General features: G+C 38.0%; 1 protein-coding gene across 1 annotated transcript in view; it reads right to left on the bottom strand.

Annotated features, from left to right (window-relative positions):
* The window catches only part of grik5 (glutamate receptor, ionotropic, kainate 5), a 135,492-nt gene that overhangs the window by 24,406 nt on the left and 90,823 nt on the right, over positions 1 to 20,263 (bottom strand). The window contains exons 3-7 of the mRNA XM_049480118.1: positions 14,518 to 14,685; positions 12,126 to 12,290; positions 11,165 to 11,262; positions 10,875 to 11,040; positions 120 to 298 (exon numbers count right to left, since the gene is read on the bottom strand). Of these exons, the coding sequence (XP_049336075.1) occupies positions 120 to 298; positions 10,875 to 11,040; positions 11,165 to 11,262; positions 12,126 to 12,290; positions 14,518 to 14,638 (729 nt within the window). The 5' untranslated portion in view covers positions 14,639 to 14,685. The remainder of the gene's footprint in view (positions 1 to 119; positions 299 to 10,874; positions 11,041 to 11,164; positions 11,263 to 12,125; positions 12,291 to 14,517; positions 14,686 to 20,263) is intronic.

Raw genomic sequence — 20,263 nt, 5'->3', positions numbered from 1 at the left:
TATAAATATATATATATATATATATATATATATATATATATATATATATATGTGTGTGTGTGTGTGTGTGTGTGTGTGTGTGTAAGTGTGTGTGTGTTTGTGGGTATGTGCGTATATACCTTTTTCAGAATCATATAAGACACAGAGGCGTTAGCGTCGATGATGATGGTGGCTATCTTGTCATCGCGGATCTCCTTCAGGAGGGATGTGGGGTCCAGGTCGTCGTCCAGCATCCTCACGGACAGCGTTTCCCTGGAGATCAGGAACCGCCTTACCAGCTCCTCCAATCGCAGGAGACCTGGGGACGTGGGGACATGAGTGGGCGGGATTGGAGATGGTGTATGTGTATGTGTGAGCACGCGAGCGTGTGTGTGTGTGGGAGTGTGTGTGTGTGTGCTAAATGTAAATAAGTGGCTGCGTTCTCGTGGGAGTGTGTGCGTGTGTGCGGAGAGAGAGCCAGTGAACCCAGTGCCAAACTTTAATTAGTTTGAGGGAGAAGAGAAATCAATGCACTCGTTTACACACTCTCATTCTCTCTCTCTCTCTCTCTCTCACTCACCCACTCGCTCCCTCCCTCCGAACACACACATATCTCCCTGGATTTTACTCACCCGTCAGTTCTATCCGTTCCATATCTCAAACCTCTGTTAAATCAGTCCACTTCCTGTGTTAATAGAGCTTGCTCTATCTCTCTCTCTTTTCCTCTCTCTCTCTTTTTTTAAAACCTCTGAGATTACATGCTACTACTGGTAGGCCTATTAATAACCCACTACATCTCACACACACTTATTCCACAATGAAAAAGAAGAAAAAGAAAAGGAAGTTCAACCAGAAATCCCTGCTCTTACAAAATCCACATTTTTAAGGTTTTAGTTTTACATTTTTTGTATCCCATTTTCTGCCCAATTTACAAGGCCAATTACCCAACCAACTCATTAGGACATCCCCCTATCTATCACTAGTGATGCCCCAACACATCAGGAGGGTCTTTTCCAACTGCTTCTGATGCAGCATTACCGAGTAGCATCACAGCGCTAACGCTCAGAGAAAAACGCGGCAACTCAGTTCTGATACATCAGCTCACAGACGCAGGCTTGTGCTGAGCGACATCACCCTTTTAAATGATGAGAGGAAAAAGCGCCATCTACTGTACCCACCCAGAGAGAGCAAGGCTACTTGTGCTCTCTCTCAGGGCTCCGGCAGCTGATAGCAAGCTGCATGATCCGGATTCAAGGTAGTTTAAGGTAGTTTTAGACCATTTGCTCCATCTGAATGTAAGCCTAGTACAGTCATTAACTGCCGATATGTTCCCCTAAGGTTATGATCTACTAACATGGGAAAGCACAGCGACTCGGTTCTGATACATCAGCTCACAGACGCCTTGTGCTGATCGACATCACTCTTTGGAGTGATGAGGAAAAAGAGCTCCATCCACCCACATAGAGAGAGCAAGGCAAATTGTGCTCTCTCAGGGCTCCGGCAGCTGATGGCAAGCTGCATGACCGGGATTCGAACCAGCGATTTCTCGATTATAGTGGCAGCGCCTATTTTCTGTTAAGTACATACAGTACTAGATAAGCTGCACCTAACCTAATGTCTGTGGTGCCCCCTAAATTCTGCAAAATACACATCAATATACAGTAAATAAACATGATTTATTAGAAATTCTAATGCTACCCTCTAATGCTAAAGAAAGTATACTTAAGAGCATTAAATGCATGTTGAAATGTAAAAAAGTAAAGAAATACTAAAAGTAAATAATTTTTTTAATTAATATATTCAATGAAAATACACATTAAATATACTTTCTTTGTATTTTTCTATCAAATGTATTTTTTAAGCAATATGCTTAAAATTAAACGCTGTAGTTTTTTCCAGTGTCATTAAGGTGTACACAAAGTACCCAAAGTAGTATATTTACAATATATTTCAAGGCTGTTAAAAATTATGATTAAAATGTTTAAAACACATACTTAAATATACAGTAATTAAGTTTGCAAAAGGTATACGAAAAAAAACACTCAAAAGCACAACCTAATACCTTTATGTTGTATTTAAATACAGGTTAATAACAACTGAAATATACTTAAGTTGCCATGATTTGTTCCAAAATAGTACATTTAGTATGTATTTAAGCAGAGGTGGAAAAAGTACTAAAAATTGTAATTGAGTAAAATTACCTTTACTTTGCTAAAAATCTACTCGAGCAAAAGTAAAAAAAGTACTCAATTTAAAATGTACTTTGAGTACAAGTTACATAGTTACTTTTAATTATTTGATGTAAAAATCATAAATTAATTATTATTACATTAAATAATTTGGACCTTTCAGGCTGTATTTGTTCAGACCACCCCATTAAACATTTTTAAGAACAAGTGACATTGTGATCCCTTTTTTTCTTTACCTTTTAAAAAGTTATGGTCATATAGGTGAATATAAACTGTATTTTTATAGATTTACAGTTCATTATTATTTATTTAACTTGCCATTGCTTTGCTTTAACTGCTATTTACATGTTTTTTTAACATCCAAGCAGATTGTTTGACGTTCCCAATAAAAACTTAAGGAATTAACATTAAAAACATGAAATCATACAAAAAGAATGTTGGTCAGCTCATGCGCAGTGCCGTAAAGAAGCACATATCGATGGGTAGCATAACTCGACAGGACACCGGTTCCCCTGAGCACAGCTGATTCACACAGCGTCTCTCCTGCTAACCGCTCAGCTGCGCTGCCATGGAGAACAAAACTCATTTTTTTTTTAATTTAAACAATTTGTTTTTTTTCCCAGCATTTAATTATTTACTCAGTAACGGGGAGTTTTCCAAAGTAGCGAAGTAAATTACTTGTGTCAAAATGTAAAACTACATTTTACTACAAAACTACTTTTATGAGTAATTACAAATTACTCATAAAATCTACTCAATTATAGTAGTGTGAGTAAATGTAATTCATTACTTTCCACCTCTGTATTTAAGTACATACTTTAATTTTAAAAAGTATGTACTTTTCAATGATTAGTATACTTTAAAAAAATATACACTTTTCTTTTACAAGGATAGTTTTACACTAACTACATTTTAAAGTGTGTTTCAGAATATACTTTTTTTACTCCTAAACCTATAATCAGAATTATGTTCAGCTGGAGGAACCGACTGCAGATGTAGTACTTTAACCCAAACTTCTAATAATTTTTTAACCCAAAGATTTCACCACAAAGTGTAAAATAGATGTGAAAAAACATGCGAACAGAGAAAAATTGGTCAATTTCAGGTCTCAAACCCTGGGGCACAATTCCTAGAAGATCACTTTAATACGACTTTAATCATCTGTTGCACTCAGAGGCTGAAATGGTTATAAGGGGTAATGGTTTGTTCAGTTCAACAACTCTGCTCTGTTTATAAACTCACCTCTATTTACAATATACTGCCCATCAGTTGTGCTCTGCTGCCTCCCTAATGGCATATAGTGCTTGGACCCCGGAGATTGCCACTTGCAATATAATTTGAAGACGGATGCTCAGTTCTTAAAGCTACGTTACGTCAGTCCTTGGACATCATTTGTAATTGAAGAAAACAATTTTGTAGAATTGTAGAATTGTGTACTATATTCACTTCAGACCAAAGCTAAAAAAATAGATAATTGTTTTGGTTGCCAACAACAACCATTGCACTTTTTGAACTCTGTTAGAAAGCTACTGAAAAACATATCAAAGTGTATCACAAAAGTGACTACACCCCTCACACGCAGATATTTTAGTGGATCTTTTCATGGGAAAACACTGACAAAATAACACTTTGACACAATAAAAAGTAGAGCTGTGGATATTGGAGGCTTTGCACTCCTCCACCTTCTATTGGGTTTAGGTCTGGAGACTGGTTCCTAAAATCCATGTCCTTTGTTGACATTTCTTCAGCAAACTGTTTGCGGGCTTTCTTGTTTACATACTTCAGAAGAGGCTCCCTTCTGTGGTAACAGCCATGCAGACCAATTTGATTTGATGTAGTGTGTGGTGTATGGTCGGAGAACTGACAGGCTGATTTCCCACCTCTTCAATCTCAGCAGCAATGCTGACAGCACTCCTGTGCCTGTCTTTCAAAGACAGCAATTGGACATGACGCTGAGCTTCGCGTGCACTCAGCTTCTTTAGACGACCAATGCGAGGTCTGTTCTGAGTGGACCTTGCTTTTTTAAAACACTGGATGATCTTGGCCACTGTGCAGCAGCTCAGTTTCAGGGTGTTGATCATCTTCATGTAGTGCAACAATTCGTGTTTTAAGATCCTCAGAGAGTTCTTTGCCATGAGGTGCCATGTTGGAACTTTCAGTGTCCAGTTTAAGAATAAATTGCACACAGACTACTTTTCATTGTGTCAACGTGTCATTTTGTCAGTGTTCTCCCATTAAAGATATACTTCTTTATATCTGCAGAAATGTGAGGGATGCACTTACTTCTGTGATACACTGTATTTTATATATTCATCTGTTATGTAGTCATTAAAGCTATTTGATGTTACAGGGTTTGTGGGGTTGGTACAAAACCCTATCATATCTGTTCTAGCAGCATTACTGCAATCATTTACCTGGAAGTAAATTTATTGCGGTTGTTATTGTGATGTAATGCTGATTTGTTCACTTACAAGTCGTTTTTTATTGCCAGTGAAGGACACTGAGCAGTTAACCAAGGCCACCTCAGCCTCCCCCAACCCCCCTCCACTTCCTTCCCCATAGCTACACCTCTTATACCATCTTGAGACCCTGCTAACTCATACGGGGACATTACATTTCTGCTTCTCTTAATTGTACTTAATTGTTTAAAACACTGACCCTTTTGCCTTATATAGAGACAATGTCTGTACCATATATTGAATAAAAAAACAAGATGTAAGGTGTAAACCCCATTTAAAAGTTTTTACAGCCAGTTCAAACAGAAACATGGGCCAGTGAAAAAATCTAAATCTAGATCTAAATCTTCGTATCTGATTTAATTACTTACTTAAAAAGGTAAAACATTTATTTAGACTAATTTTGTACTTTTGATCTCAAATGGCAGGGATCATTTTTAAATGTTAATAAACTAATGTCCCCATAAACCTCCAGAACCATGAGAGAGGGGGGGGGGGGGGGGGGGGTTCAGCTAAAAAATTAAATATCTGTAAAACAGGTAAGGATTAATCCCTGCGTCCTCATATGGGGACATTACATTTTCATTACTTCTGCTTCTCTGCAGCGTGATACTAAATTTTTGAAAATAATGACCATTTTGCCTTAAATGTAGACATTGCCCATACCACCTATTGATTGAAAACAAGATGTCAGGAATCCCAGTGAGGTGTATTCTGTACTATGTATTGTGGCGTGAGGAGGCGGGGGAACCGTGGGTCCGCCCCACGCCGGAACTCACAGCCATGTCTGTCCCAGCCGGTGGGCATTGAGGACTGATTAAGCCGCCAGCTGGGACAGGCATACAAACTCTGCCTCAGCTCACACTCGGGAGAGACTTGGACTTGGGAGGAGTGAGCTGAGGCCGCACGGACCTTTAAAAACCACTAAAGTAATTCTACGGACTCTAGAGCCCCATTGGGCCGAGTTATGGTTATTTAAGTTTGTTTTTGGGTGTGGTGGAGGGCATTTAAAATAAAAGGTACGTTTTGAGTTAATTTACTCCCCGTGTCTGTGTATCTCTGTGTGCTTCCTCCTTCCGGGTCACAGTGGTCACGCCCCTAACCCCAGGGGCCTACCACAGTATGTTTTGCCCTTTCTTGGATATGAGAGCAATAGCCTTCAGGTTTCATGTGTTTTTTATAAAAAAAAGAACATTTCTCTTGAACTAACTTAACATAAATATATTTTTTTATAAAAAATAAAATATGGTCTTTCTTGATTTCACTTAACATAAATACTTGTTTTTATAAAAAAATATAAAATAATAAAGTCTTTCTTGACCTGACATATTTAACACTGTAAAACTGAACATTGAAGCTGTTGTTCTCTGCAGGGCAGCAAAGAGTGGTTTTATAAAACAGAACCGTGTATATGGTCTAGGCCAGGGATCACATATATGCGGACAAGCAAACAATATAAGATTTAATTAAGAAGAAATCAAATAATTCAGAATTAAAGGATTTGCAGACAGGCTAAAATGTAATGCAATAAAATAAAGATATAAAAAAATAGAATAATAAAATATAAACACAATTAACGAAATAGAGGACTAAAATTACCCCAAAATTATATAAAAAAAAAGGTAATTGATGGAACGAACATAAATAAATAACAACAATAATAATAAGTTACGAAAGTATATATAAAATAAAAGGACAAAATAAATGAAATGAAAAGGAAAAAAGGCTTGAAGTAAAACCAGTAATAAAACAAATAAAGAGATGAAATAGATCAAATAAATAAAAAAAGGCTCAACGGTAAAATATAAAATTAGATCAATAAAAGAACAAAATAAATAAAATAAATAAAAGGGTAAAAGAAAACTCAACCAAAACAGTTAAAGGCTGTCTAAATGATATAGTGACAACAGACAGAGAGAGAGCTGAGTTTTAGTTTCATTTCCTGTAGTGAATTCCAGCTCACTTGTGCTCTGTAGCTAAAAGGACTGACATAAAGTCATTTTATATCCGTATTTTTGAATATTTATCATATTTATAAGACTTTAGACTACCTGGAAATCATAGATATATTTTTTATTTTTCATTTTTCATTTTCTGTCATGTTTGCATCCACCCTTTCATGTTAAGCTACATCAAAAAGGTGCACAATTTCATGACCTAGAGCTGCAGACATGTTGAATTGTTTAGGGTGATTGTTCTATTCTGTTTAAAAAATACATTTAGATTTACTAAAACTATTTTAAAACTAAGTTCTTTACAGTGAAGGATAACATTTATTTTCCTATATGTGTAATAATGTGCTCATTCATTCATGAAATATGAAAAATCTTAAAAAATATAATATTATACAGTGTCTGTATGAAATGTAAACTACTATTCTAAACACACAAAAGGCTCATTATACAGATATTGATCTATTTGCTGAAAGCTCTGATGGTTCTGGAGGTTCATTCAGACCAACACACAGACAGACAGACGGACGAGGAGATCAAGCAGAATGTGCCGAATCAGAAGCGATCAACAGTGTGACCAATCAGATTAGGGCAGATTAATGACGGGCCAGTAATGGGAAATAAATGAACATATTCTCATTAATTACTGACCGCACATTTCTCTCACATACACACACACACACATACACATACAGGGGTTGGACAATGAAACTGAAAAACCTGGTTTTAGACCACAATAATTTATCGTGGTGACGGACAGTTCTGGTGGAAACAGGAGAGTTGAGGTGCACATTGAATTCTGCCGTGATTTGATCAGCCGTGGTTTTATGTTTTTTGGATACAATCCGGGTTAGCACCCGAACATCCCTTTCAGACAGCTTCCTCTTACAGCATCCACAGTTAATCCTGTTGGATGTGGTTGGTCCTTCTTGGTGGTATGCTGACGTTACCCTGGATACCGTGGCTCTTGATGCAACACAAAGACTTGCTGTCTTGGTCACAGATGCGCCAGCAAGACGTGCACCAACAATTTGTCCTCTTTAGAGCTCTGGTATGTCACCCATAATGTTGTGTGCATTGCAATATTTTGAGCAGAACTGTGCTCTTACTCTGCTAATTAAACCTTCACGCTCTGCTCTTACTGGTGCAATGTGCAATTAATGAAGATTGACCACCAGGCTGCTCCGATTTAGCCATGAAACCTCCCACACTAAAATGTCAGATCATCAGTTTTTTCTTTTTTCTTTATATAGATTATTTTTAAATACATGAAAACAATTAAAGGTCTCATTCCATAGTTTTTTCTTTCCTTTTATAATTGTGAAAAAAGTGCTCCGGTGTTTCTATATAACCCTGCTTTAGTTCACTGGATTAGTGGTCTCTGAAGAAAGACAGGATTTTAGCTCTTGCTTATGAATATTCATACATGCAAACATATCGCCTCTGATTGGCTAACAACAGTTAGCCAAAGTCAAAAAGTCAATTTCTACATCATAAAATCCAATGCGAATGGCGCACACTTTGACCGGTGTTCTGTCGAGTTTTGCTGCCTTGTCAAACCGTGCTTCGTGTATACTTAAGGTCTTTGTAAAACACAGAATCCACCAGAGATCCGATTTAAACCTATAGTTACTTACACAAGATAGCTAACGTTTACTAGCTGGTGCAAACAGAGCTGTAAGCTCTTTAGCTGAGGAGACAGTGGCTCTAGCTTATGAAGACACTGAAGAGTCTGCAGATCTGTCCTTAAAGATAAATGTCACTTTTAATGTTTAAAGTAAAGCAAAAGTAAATAAAATAGGCTATACATTAATCATATCGTCGATGTCCAATGTAAAACATGTGAAGAAATTGTGAAAATACAATAGAAATTCTTCAGAATTAACTGAAATATATATATTTTTTTACATTGACTTCCATTGAAAATTAAGAAGGTTTTATTTGTCTCCTGTAAAGTTGCTTTTTTGGAGATGCATGTTTTTCATTGGTCAGCAACGATATGCTTGATATGAGTTTTCTCTAAATGCTCAGAAACACAGTGGCTTGCAAAACTATTCATACCCCTTGAACCTTTTTTTTTTTGTATTTAATTGAGATTTTAAATGATAGACCAACACAAAGTATTACATAATGGTAAAGTGGAACTCTGCATTAATGAATTAACTTACAATTATATTAAACAGTCTTTCTTAAAAGCTTAAGTCTTAAAAGGAAGAACAAGTGAGATTAATCACAGATTATTTTTGAGACTTAATCCGATTTTTCTTTTATCACCTGACACTACTTTTACTTTATTTACATAAAGTAAAAAAAAAAAAAACATCTGATTCGACTTACATAACTCTGATTCGGTACCACCCTAACCCGCACACACACACACACACACACACACAATCCAATCTAACAATCTAACACAACACAGAGCTGGTGAGGAAGCGCTGGCCTCTCGCTCTATCTGCTGTCACCATTTTAAATGAGCTTGATGAGTGGCAAGTTGCACCTACTCTGCTGCCATGGCAACCATAGTGCAGCCAACTAGGTCAGAGCTGAACTGTATGAAGCAATGCCCTCACACACACACACACACACACTCACACACACACACACACACACACACTCACACACACACACACACACGATTCACTGTAACTATAGCATAGCTGCATCAGTACACCTGGTTCAACACCAAACTGCCACAGTCTGCCACATCAGATCTGCTCTAATCTGCTCTAATCTGATCTGATCTGATCTGATCTGATTTGATCTGATCTGTATCCAGTGTGATGGATGGTCTTGCAGGGATGTTCCACTACTGTGGTCCAGCAGAAGTCATATTACACTTATTACATATTACATTATTATTTTATTGTAATTTATTTCTATTTTTTTCCACTTTTTTTTCCCAATTTTACTAGACCAATATTCCTAACTATTCAACTGCTACTCAGGGTGAAGACTAGCACATGCCTCCTCCAACACATGTGAAGTCAGACTCCGCCTCTTTCTACATTACTCTTGGAGTGATAAAGACAAAGAGCGCCATCTACCCACCCAAAGAGAGCATAATCAATTGTACTCTCTCAGAGCTCCAGCTGCAGCAGCTGATGGCAAGCTGCATGCCCAGGATTCGAACCAGCGATCTCGTGATTAAAGTGGCAGCACTTTATTAATGCCCTATTCAAACAGGACAATGCTCGTACACACACTGCTACAGTTCTCCAGACCTACCCCTGATTAAAAATGTGTGAGATGCTACTGGACAACATTAGGAACCTCTACAACACTATGCTGAGGCAACATGTGGCATTTTGTGTAACACATGTAAGTGTAATTGTAGCTCGAATAATATTCTATCTATCTATAATAATATCTATCTATCTATCTATCTATCTATCTATCTATCTATCTATCTATCTATCTATCTATCTCTATTTGTTTCTCTCACTCTCTTTTTATCTCTCACTCTCTATCTATCTCTCTCTTTCTCACTAATTTCCTTTTTATATCTCTCACTCTATCTCTATCTTTCTCTCTCACTCTCTTTTTGTATCTCTCTCACACTTTTTGTATATCTTTCTCACTCTCATTTTGGATCTCTCACTCTCTCTTTCTCTCTCACTCTTTTTTGTCTCTTATTCTCGCTCTATCTCTCTCTTTCTCTCTCACTCTTTTGAGTCTCTTACTCGCTCTCTCTTTCTCTCTCACTCTCTTTTTATGTCTCTCACTCTATCTACCTCCTTTTTCTCGCACACTCTCTTTTTGTCTCTCACTCTCTATCTTTCTCTCTCACTCTCTTTTTGTATCTCATTCTCTCTCTATCTATATCTTTCTCTCTCACTCTTTTTGTATCTCTCATTCTATCTCTATCTATCTTTCTCTCTCACTCTCTTTTTTTATCTCTTGCTCTTTCTATATGTTTCTCTTTCACTCTCTCTCTATCTCTCTCTTTCTCTCTCACTGTTTTTGTATCTCTCATTCTATCTCTATCTATCTTTCTCTCTCACTCTCTTTTTGTCTCTCTCTCTCTCTCTCTATCTCCCTCTTTCTCTCTCGCGGTCTTTTTGTATCTCTCTAACTCTCTATTTGTATATCTCTCACTCTCTTTTTGTATGTCTTACTCTTTTTTGTCTCTCACTATCTCTATCTCTCACTCTCTTTTTGTATCTCTCTGCCTTTCTCTCTCTTTGTCTCTCTCTCTCTCTCTCTCTCTATCTGTTTATTCAGTTGGGAAGGCTGTATGAGGGCGCTGCTGGGCAGGCCAGACTAGCCGACTGAGAGAGCAAAGATCACAGACTCACATTCCGCCTTGGCGCAGACCAGACTAGCCGATGGATAGCTGAAGGAGCGTAGGATGGCTCCCACGGCGAGGCTTAGATCCTCGTTGCTAGGATACAGGGTGACGGACGCGAAGCGCAGGTAGGGTAGCTTTGGAGTCTCCTCAGGACCGATCTTCACATGAGGGATCTGAGAGCGAGTGAGAGAGAGAGAGAGAGAAAGGAGAGAGAGAGGGAGACTTGATCAATGTTCTAAAAGCTAGTGAGGAAAAAAATCCTCATCCAATCAATCAACAAATTCTGCATCAGCTCACCTCCTTCTCCCCACAGATGTGACTGACAGTAGAGCCTGAGGCGGGGCTGGAGGCGGGGCCAATCACAGAAACCACACCCTTGGGCAAGATTTGGCACACTAGAAAAAAATATATATATATATATTTATAATACAAATGTCTCTCAGAATGCTTCACCTGACAGCTTAAATCACTCAATCTTTTATTAATTAAGTTTTATTGATAATGGATAGCAACTGTTGTGGCATTAATAATGCATTACTACGTTTAATTGACCAGAGAATATCTGCAACAGTCAACATGTCTTGCAATTAAGCTCTAAAAGATGCAATTTAAATACATTTAAATGCACATTAGGGGTAAGGAAACATTAACACTTGTTTATTTTCCCACACAGGAACCCTATCTAAACTGTAGATTGATTAAATAATATGATGAGGTAATATGATGAGCTAAAGTATTCACATTAAAAAAAAAGAACCAAAAACATGACCCCACACAAGGCACTGGGAGCTGAAAGCTTCCAAACCTGCAGCAGAACTGCACCAGACATCAAAAACAGCTTTCACACTTGAATGTACAGTGGTGTTTGAAAGTTTGTGAAGCCATTTGTTAGCGCCCGAACATCCCTTTCAGACAGCTTCCTCTTACAGCGTCCACAGTTAATCCGGTTGGATGTGGTTGGTCCTTCTTGGTGGTATGCTGACATTACCCTGGATACCATGGCTCTTGATGCATCACAAAGACTTGCTGTCTTGGTCACAGATGCTCCAGCAAGACGTGCATCAACAATTTGTCCTCTTCTTCTTTTGAACTCTGGTATGTCACCCATAATATTGTGTGCATTGCAGTATTTAGAGCAAAACCGTGCTCTTACCCTGCTAATTGAACACTCTTCACACTCGGACACCCGGCTGCTCCAATCAGGAGAACACTGATGCACTGTGCAGTGTGTTTGTGTGTGAGAGAAAATGGGACTTACTGGTGTCGGTGGTCTCGTACTGCGAGTCCTTCTGCAATTCGAAGACGTCCACGTCCACTCTTGCGCGAGCCGGCCCCTCCATCACACTGTTGATGTTCTCACGTGCTAATGCTAAAGCTAACCGCTCTCCACGCCCACAGGCAGAGTGGTCATCCAGAATTGCAGCTGGTCAGAGAGAGGTAAAAATAAAGGGCAGAAAGAGAGAGAGGGAGACAGAACAGAGAACAACAACCATTAGAGACTCAATGATTGTTGAAGGTCAACACAGGAAGAGTCGTGACCCAGACTGGCTGCTTAACGTAGTGGCTATAAAAGCTCGTAAGCAAAGGCCAGAGGGAGCGAGTGGGGATGCTGGTGGTCGGGTGCGATGCTTGGCTCTGGTCTGACACCTGCTTTGACATCAGACTTAAATACCAGCTCAGTATTTAGCATGAGACGGCGCTGGCTCTGCTCCTCCCTCAGCGCTGCACAGGCTGGCAGCTGTCTATCCAGCTTACATGAGAAGTGCACTTTATATCAGTGCCAGAGCTAAGCCAGTTGTTTAGCAAGCTAATAGCTGGAGGCGACTCTGCCAGTTTCTCTGTTCTCGTGTGCTGTGGTGTAGTAGTGTTTATCTGGCGTGATTCCAGTTCGCTTGCTGTTTTAAAACTAAACGCAGACAAAAAATATAAAAACGGAAAAATACACTAGACTTGAGAAAAAGTAGACGTTCTACTCTTAAAGGAGGACTAAAATTGACTTTTACACCTCTTAAAGGAGGTGTAAAATTGACTTTGGATGAATAGCCCACCTCCGCTCTCCTACAGCTTCCTGAGCTCTTTACAACGGCCGCTTTGAGGCATATTTTGCCCCGATAAATCCCTTTTTACACTGCTATCCAGGCTCAAAGTAGCTCCACACTTTCTTGGTAGAATCCGCCTGCCGTAGAAGTCTATGTATATATGTCTGTGGTAATTGTCAGTGTACAGTACAGCGATGGCGGCGCTCGGAGCTGAAGCTAGCATTATGGGTTGTAAACAGTGTTTTTTAATAAGCTTATTTTTAAACTTTTTAAAATACCCAACCCACTCATTAGAAGTCCCCCTATCACTAGTGATGCCCCAACACACCAGGAGGATGAAGACTAACACATGCTTCCTCTGATACATGTGAAGTCACCACCGCTTCTTTTCGAGCTGCTGCTGATGCAGTATTGCCGAGCAGCATCACAGCGTGCTTGGAGGAAAGCGCAGCGACTCGGTTCCGGTACTTCAGCTCACAGACGCCCTGTGCTGTGGATATTACTGTAGGAGTGATGTGGGGAGAGAGCGCCATCTACCCACCAGGAGGGAGCAGGGTCGATTCTGCTATCTCTGAGCGCCGGCAGCTTGATGGCAGAGCTGCATGAGCGGGGGTTGGAACTTGCGGCCTCACGCTCATATTGGCAGCGCTTTAGACCGCTGGACCACTCGGCGCCCCCAGGCTCTCCGGATTCTACCAATAAGGTGTTAAGCTACTTTGAGCTGGATAACAGTGTAAAAAGCAATTTATCAGGGCATGGTTGCTGGTGACAGTGCAGATCATCTACCACTCTGGCTTTAGTGATAATGTGGGATCAGAATGATTCCCAAAATTTGTATAATTGTTACAAATCGAGTAACAATACAACTCAAAAAAAGTACAAGTATTGAACTCATCCAAAATATGTAAAGAAGTAAAAGTGAAAGTAATGATCCAGTAGATACAGATACAGTATTTTAGTACTTAAGTACAGTAGTGAAGTAAAAAATGATACTCCAGTAGACACAGATACAGTATTTTAGTACTTAAGTACACAGTAGTGAAGTAAAAAATGATACTCCAGTAGACACAGATACAGTATTTTAGTACTTAAGTATAGTAGTGAAGTAACAATAATACTCCAGTAGATACAGATACAGCATTTTAGTACTTAACTACTGTACTGAAGTAAAAATAATATTCCAGTAGATACAGATACAGTATTTTTGTACTTAAGTATAGTATTGAAGTAAAAAATTATACTCGAGTAGATACAGATATAGTATTTTAGTACTTAACTACTGTACTGAAGTAAAAAATAATATTCCAGTAGATACAGATACAGTATTTTTGTACTTAAGTATAGTAGTGAAGTAAAAAATTATACTCGAGTAGATACAGATATAGTATTTTAGTACTTAATTACACAGTACTGAAGTAAAAATAATTATACTCCAGTAGATACAGATACAGTATTTTAGTACTTAAGTATAGTAGTAAAGTAACAATAATACTCCAGTAGATACAGATACAGTATTTTGGTATTTAAGTACACAGTAGTGAAGTTAAAATAATACTCCAGTAGATACTTTTTGTAATTTGTGTTTTTAGAGATAACGATACAGGTACTCACCCATCCTCACGGACGACAGGACAGAGGGCTGGCTCAGGGCGGAGGGCGGCATGGTGATCACGGTGACTAGCAGGATGTGGAAGTGAATCGACAGCAGCAGCAGCGCTGGCAGTTCCGGCATCTTCTACTGCTCCTCATGGAGAAGCCGTCTGCTGCCTATAGCACCCCCTGCAGGAGACACAAGATAACATTATCATGTTAATGTTATTAAGCTGTAGCACACACACATATATCGTATTTTTCACACTACAGCTTGTTTTAACGTGGTAAACATGCAGACTACAGTCAGAAATGAACAGCAAAAGAGCTAGTACTTAGTGCGGTTAGCGGGTAATGCTAATGCTGCTCCAGCAGTGCTAGCTGAGCAGCCTCTGAACACCAAAAGAGCTAGCACTTAGTGCGATAAGGCTAACACTAATGCTGGCATAAAGTTATCCAAAAGCAGTGTGTGAGATTGATGGAGGACAACATGCCAAGATGCATGAAAACTGTGATTAAAAACCAGAGTTATTCCACCGAATAACAAAGATTTTTGAACTCTTAAAACTTAAAATATAAATACAAACTTGTTTTCTTTGCACTATTTGAGGTCTAAAAGCTCTGCATTTTTTTTTTTGTTATTTCAGTAATTTCTCATTTTCTGCAAATAAATGCTCTAAATGCGATATTTTTATTTGGAATTTGGAAGAAGTTGTCTGTAGTTTATAGAATAAAAACTACATTTTACTCAAACATATACTGTACCTATAAATAGCAAAATCCGAGAAATTGATTTAGAGCTGTATCCTTGACTACAAATGAGTGGCTTTACAGGTTTTACAGGTAATGATGTCTAAGAGGCTGCTTTTTTCTCCAAGAAAAAAGCTCTATGATCAACACCTTCAAGCTGGACTGAAGTTGATCGAGTTGTTTGGCCATATTGAGACATTCAGTCCTAAGAATGCTGTAAAAACTGTTAAACCTGGTGGTGGGAGCATCAAGTTATGCATCAGTTTTGCTGCCAGTGGAACTGATACATTGTGCAAAATTACTGGAATATAAAGAAGAAAGAAACACTAAACAACACTAAAAACGGTATTGGAAAAAATCATGTACACAGTGAACTAAAATAATTAAAACAATTAAATCTGGATGGAGGCAGGCAAGTAGATAAACAGACGGGGTTTTTTTCAGAATGGGATGTACATCACACTGTATTGTATAAGCAGTTTGTAAGTGAATAAGTGAAAGAGCTGAGAGATAAATGTATAAACACACAGTTGCTGCCTGTAGCCAACAGATTAATCAAATATTTCATTTACACACCTGTTCAACAGTATCTCAATAAAACTGTTCTTTAATACAGCAACATACAGACTGTACTTCAACTGCATTAAACTGAAAAATTACATTTACATTTAAGAAAACCTGATTTAAATTAAAAGGGCACATGTATCATAGAGTGTATAGACATAGCAATATTTAAAAAAAAATATATATATATATATATATATATTGTATGTAGAGATATAAAATACCAGTCAAAAGTTTGGACACGCCTTCTTAATGAATGTTTTTATTATTTTCCTACTTTATAAATAAATACTGAAGTTATTCAGACTATGAAGGAACACATAAGAAATCATGTAGTAACTTAAAAGTGTTAAACAAACCAAAATACTCTTGGACTTTCTGAGTCTAGTAACTCTGTGCAACAGAGGAAACTCTTGCTCTTCCTTTTCTTGTGGCGGCCCTGATGAGAGCCAGATTCATCATTACGTTTTTGCACTTGCACTTGAGGATACTTTTATTTTTATTTAATTCTTGAATTCTTTTTTTTTATTATTCTGTACTTAGTTAAGTTGTTCTTGAGTAGTTCTCTTCACAACATAATTAAAGAGAGCAGGAAATTCAAGTTACTAACTTTTGACAAAGTTCAGCAGCACAGCTGTTAACTGAAAGCCATTGTGAGTAAAATATATACATATTTAAAAACAGCGGTACCACTTTAAAATAAGACTACCTTTATAAAGGGTTTATAAATGGTTTACAGTTAGTTTATTAATGGTTACTAATAAGGTTGTAAATGCCTTAAAAATCATTAATAATCAGTTATAACACATACGTAGAAAGGGCAACAATATAGACGGCTGTGGGTTCACTATTGGGCAAACAACAGGTCATTGTTGCCCTTTCTACGAATGTGTTATAACTGAATGATTTTTAAGGCATTTACAACCTAATTAGTAACCATTAATAAACTAATTGTAAACCATTTATAAACCCTTCATAAAGTTAGTCTTATTTTAAAATGGTACCAAAATAGCTAATTCTACATAGCATATTTTAAGGATATAAGGGAATTCCATGTATTTCTATCTAAGGAAAAAAAAACACACACACAGCAATCAGGAACTAATAAGAGCTGGAGAAGATTCTGCACGCTATTTCAGAATCTAATTGGGGTGAGCGTGTCGGTTTAGACTCACCAACATCCCGTCATGTGGAGCTCGCTCATGTGGAGCTTTGTTTCAGAACACGACGCTGGCTATAATTGGGCGGTAATGACTGAAATGAACTTTGCCTCCTGCTGTTAGGCCTAAACACTAACACACACACACACACACACATTTCAAAGCGTGTAAGTGCTGTTTTCTGTTCACTGAAAAAAAATGTATGCTTTTGAAAGCACTCTGCGGGATTTTGGGGGGGTGGGAGGGTGTGGACGTGATTGGACGGAGGGTTTTCTTATATTTTAAAGCAACTCACAGCCAGTTCTGAATTTTCTGTCACGTCTATTAAAGCGTTCATCAAGTAGACTGACTCTTCTGTCCATTATCTTGAGCTAATTAGTTTAAAGTAGCAGTGAAGTTACAGTCATATGAAAAAGTTTGGGCACCCCTATTAATCTTAATCATTTTTAGTTCTAAATATTTGGGTGTTTGCAACAGCCATTTCAGTTTGATATATCTAATAACTGATGGACACAGTAATATTTCAGGATTGAAATGAGGTTTATTGTAACAGAAAATGTGCAATATGCATTCAACCAAAATTTGACCGGTGCAAAAGTATGGGCACCCTTATCATTTTAATGATTTTAATACTCCTAACTACTTTTTACTGACTTACTGAAGCACAAAATTGGTTTGGTAACCTCATTGAGCTTTGAACTTCATAGCCAGCTGTATCCAATCATGAGAAAAGGTATTTAAGGTGGCCAATTGCAAGTTGTTCTCCTATTTGAATCTCCTCTGAAGAGTGGCATCATGGGCTCATCAAAACGACTCTCAAATGATCTAAAAACAAAGATTGTTCAACATAGTTGTTCAGGGGAAGGATACGAAAAGTTGTCTCAGAGATTGAACCTGTCAGTTTCCACTGTGAGGAACATAGTAAGGAAATGGAAGAGCACAGGGTGTACAAAAGGGGTGCCCAAACTTTTTCATATGACTGTAGTTTACAGTTGTGGAGGTATAAACTCTTGTAGTACTGAGTTAATAATTCCAAATTAGCTGACAGTAGCAAGTAGGTTTACTATAAATCATGGGCAAGATAATGTTGATAAGAGAACCTATAGATTATTTTTTAAATAATTTTGTATTTATTGCCCAGACCTCTAGCTCTATCTTCATCCCTTTATCTCACTCTACCTCAATCTGCATTGCTATAACTTGCTTTGCCTTATGCCCGGATCAGACTACACAATTTTAGCCCGATTTTAACCCTATTTTGACACAGTCAAAGAGCAGTAACTTGACGTGAGCGACGCCTTCGGGGCGTCCAACGAAAAGACTAGCATGTTAGATTTTTTTTTTATTTTATCGCCTAGTTTTAAATGCTCCGCGTCGTGCTCCCTGATGCTGACCAATAGGAAAACAGAGCAGTCTGTGGTGCACAGATGTAAACATGAGAAATGAGATAAAGCAGCACAGTGCTCCTGCAGTTCTCTGGACCAGAGAAACAGAAGAATAATCTAATAATCATCTAATAATCTACTTTGTCCATTAAATATTATGTTTACATTCACTGAACCTAAGTAGTTACATCTATACCTCAATGCATCATTCTGCCTTGCTCCACATTACTCTACCTTGCTCTGAGGGACAAAAGACTTCGAAAGTCTTTTGTCCCTCAGGCCATAAGACTTTTCAACTCATCTCAGCACAGCAAACTGAAGACTCTGTGACACCTTTTCTTTCCAGCAATTCTGGCCACACCATGGACATGTGACCCCATCTATGGTCACACTATCTTGCTGATGCCCATAACAATATTTTTATAGTTCTACCCTATTTTGCACTAGTAGTTCATTCACTAGTTCATTCATCTACTGTTTACGTATCATTTGCACTGCTAAATTTAAATTATTATATAACTGTGTTTGCACTTTCTGTATGGCGGACATCAGTTATCCTTATACTTACTTTATGCACATCAACTGGTGTTCGCTGTCTATTGTGTTCAACTGCACTACCTCCATTTTACATCACACACACACACTAAAGACTGTACTTTTATAATTTCATTTTATTTTTTATTTTGTTGTATTTATATGTATCATTTATATTTTTTTTATCTTTTTGTAACTTTGTGTACTATACGCACCTGCTGCTGGATGTCAAGAATTTCCCCTCGGGGATCAATAAAGTATCTATCTATCTATCTATCTATCTATCTATCTATCTATCTATCTATCTATCTATCTATCTATCTATCTATCTATCTATCTACCTCTTGTTACGTTATATCATGTGAGCACAGTCTACAGTGTGACAGTGTAATGCAGTTTGAGTTTGCTATTATTTACAATGTTGTTGCAGCTCTTTCAACGTGGAAAGTCATTGTCATGATCATGATTACAATAAACATGCGATTTCGAATGAGACTCCACCTGAACTCCAGCCAAAAGCTCTCAAGTTCTCAGAGTTCCTGCCACCTTCCCCCAGTCTCCCCGTACATTACAGCTCGGTCCCGATGGCACGGGCCTGGTATTTTCTATAATGAAGATTTTAAGTGAAATGCTCGGGTCTGAATTCCCCAGTCAGAGATTAAGGCTATAGTCTTGGGCTACTTCAATTATGAATGGAGGAGATTCTCCATTGAAAGGCGGGGTTTAATCCCTGTCTGAAGAGCCAGGCCTTTAAGTGCTGGGCTAATGCCTGCGGTGAGCTCTGGGACTGCGGAACACCAAAAAAACATGAAATCAGAGGAAAAACAACCTGCTGTTTCTCCTCTTCCTGTTGTTTATTCCTGTCGTCTGAAAGCTAACCCATGCATACAGCAGCAGATGATGTGAATTTAATTGCTTTTTAAAAATCGTAGCTGTAATTGTGAAATAACAGGTTCTATAACAACACACAGCCGGCCCTCTGAGAAGCATACTAAATAGATAAATAGTAGCCTATGGGGCTAGATAATGTCAATAAACATTTTTCTATTAACCAAGAAATTTCCATGACTTATCCATGACTTATCCATGACTTATCCATGACAATACGTTTGATAAAACACCAGTGCACACTGTAAACCCATGAAGTTGTTTGAACTCAAATGATTTAAGTCTGTTTTACATAAAATTGGATATTTCTAAACAATACTTAACTTATTTTGAGTTAGTTGAACATTTGTGGGCACATATACTGTAATACATTCAAACTGAGATCTTTAAGATCTTTGAACCAACTTATAATAACTAAACTAATCTGAGTTTAGTCTGTTTTTGCCATTAACAGCTTCTTTTCTATTGGCTTCCGTCACAATCTAT

This window comes from Astyanax mexicanus, chromosome 6 (assembly GCF_023375975.1).
Source record: "Astyanax mexicanus isolate ESR-SI-001 chromosome 6, AstMex3_surface, whole genome shotgun sequence".
NCBI classification, from domain to species: Eukaryota; Metazoa; Chordata; class Actinopteri; order Characiformes; family Acestrorhamphidae; genus Astyanax; species Astyanax mexicanus.
The sequence above is the reverse complement of the archived record's forward strand: the minus strand, read 5'-3'. Positions and strand labels throughout refer to the sequence as shown.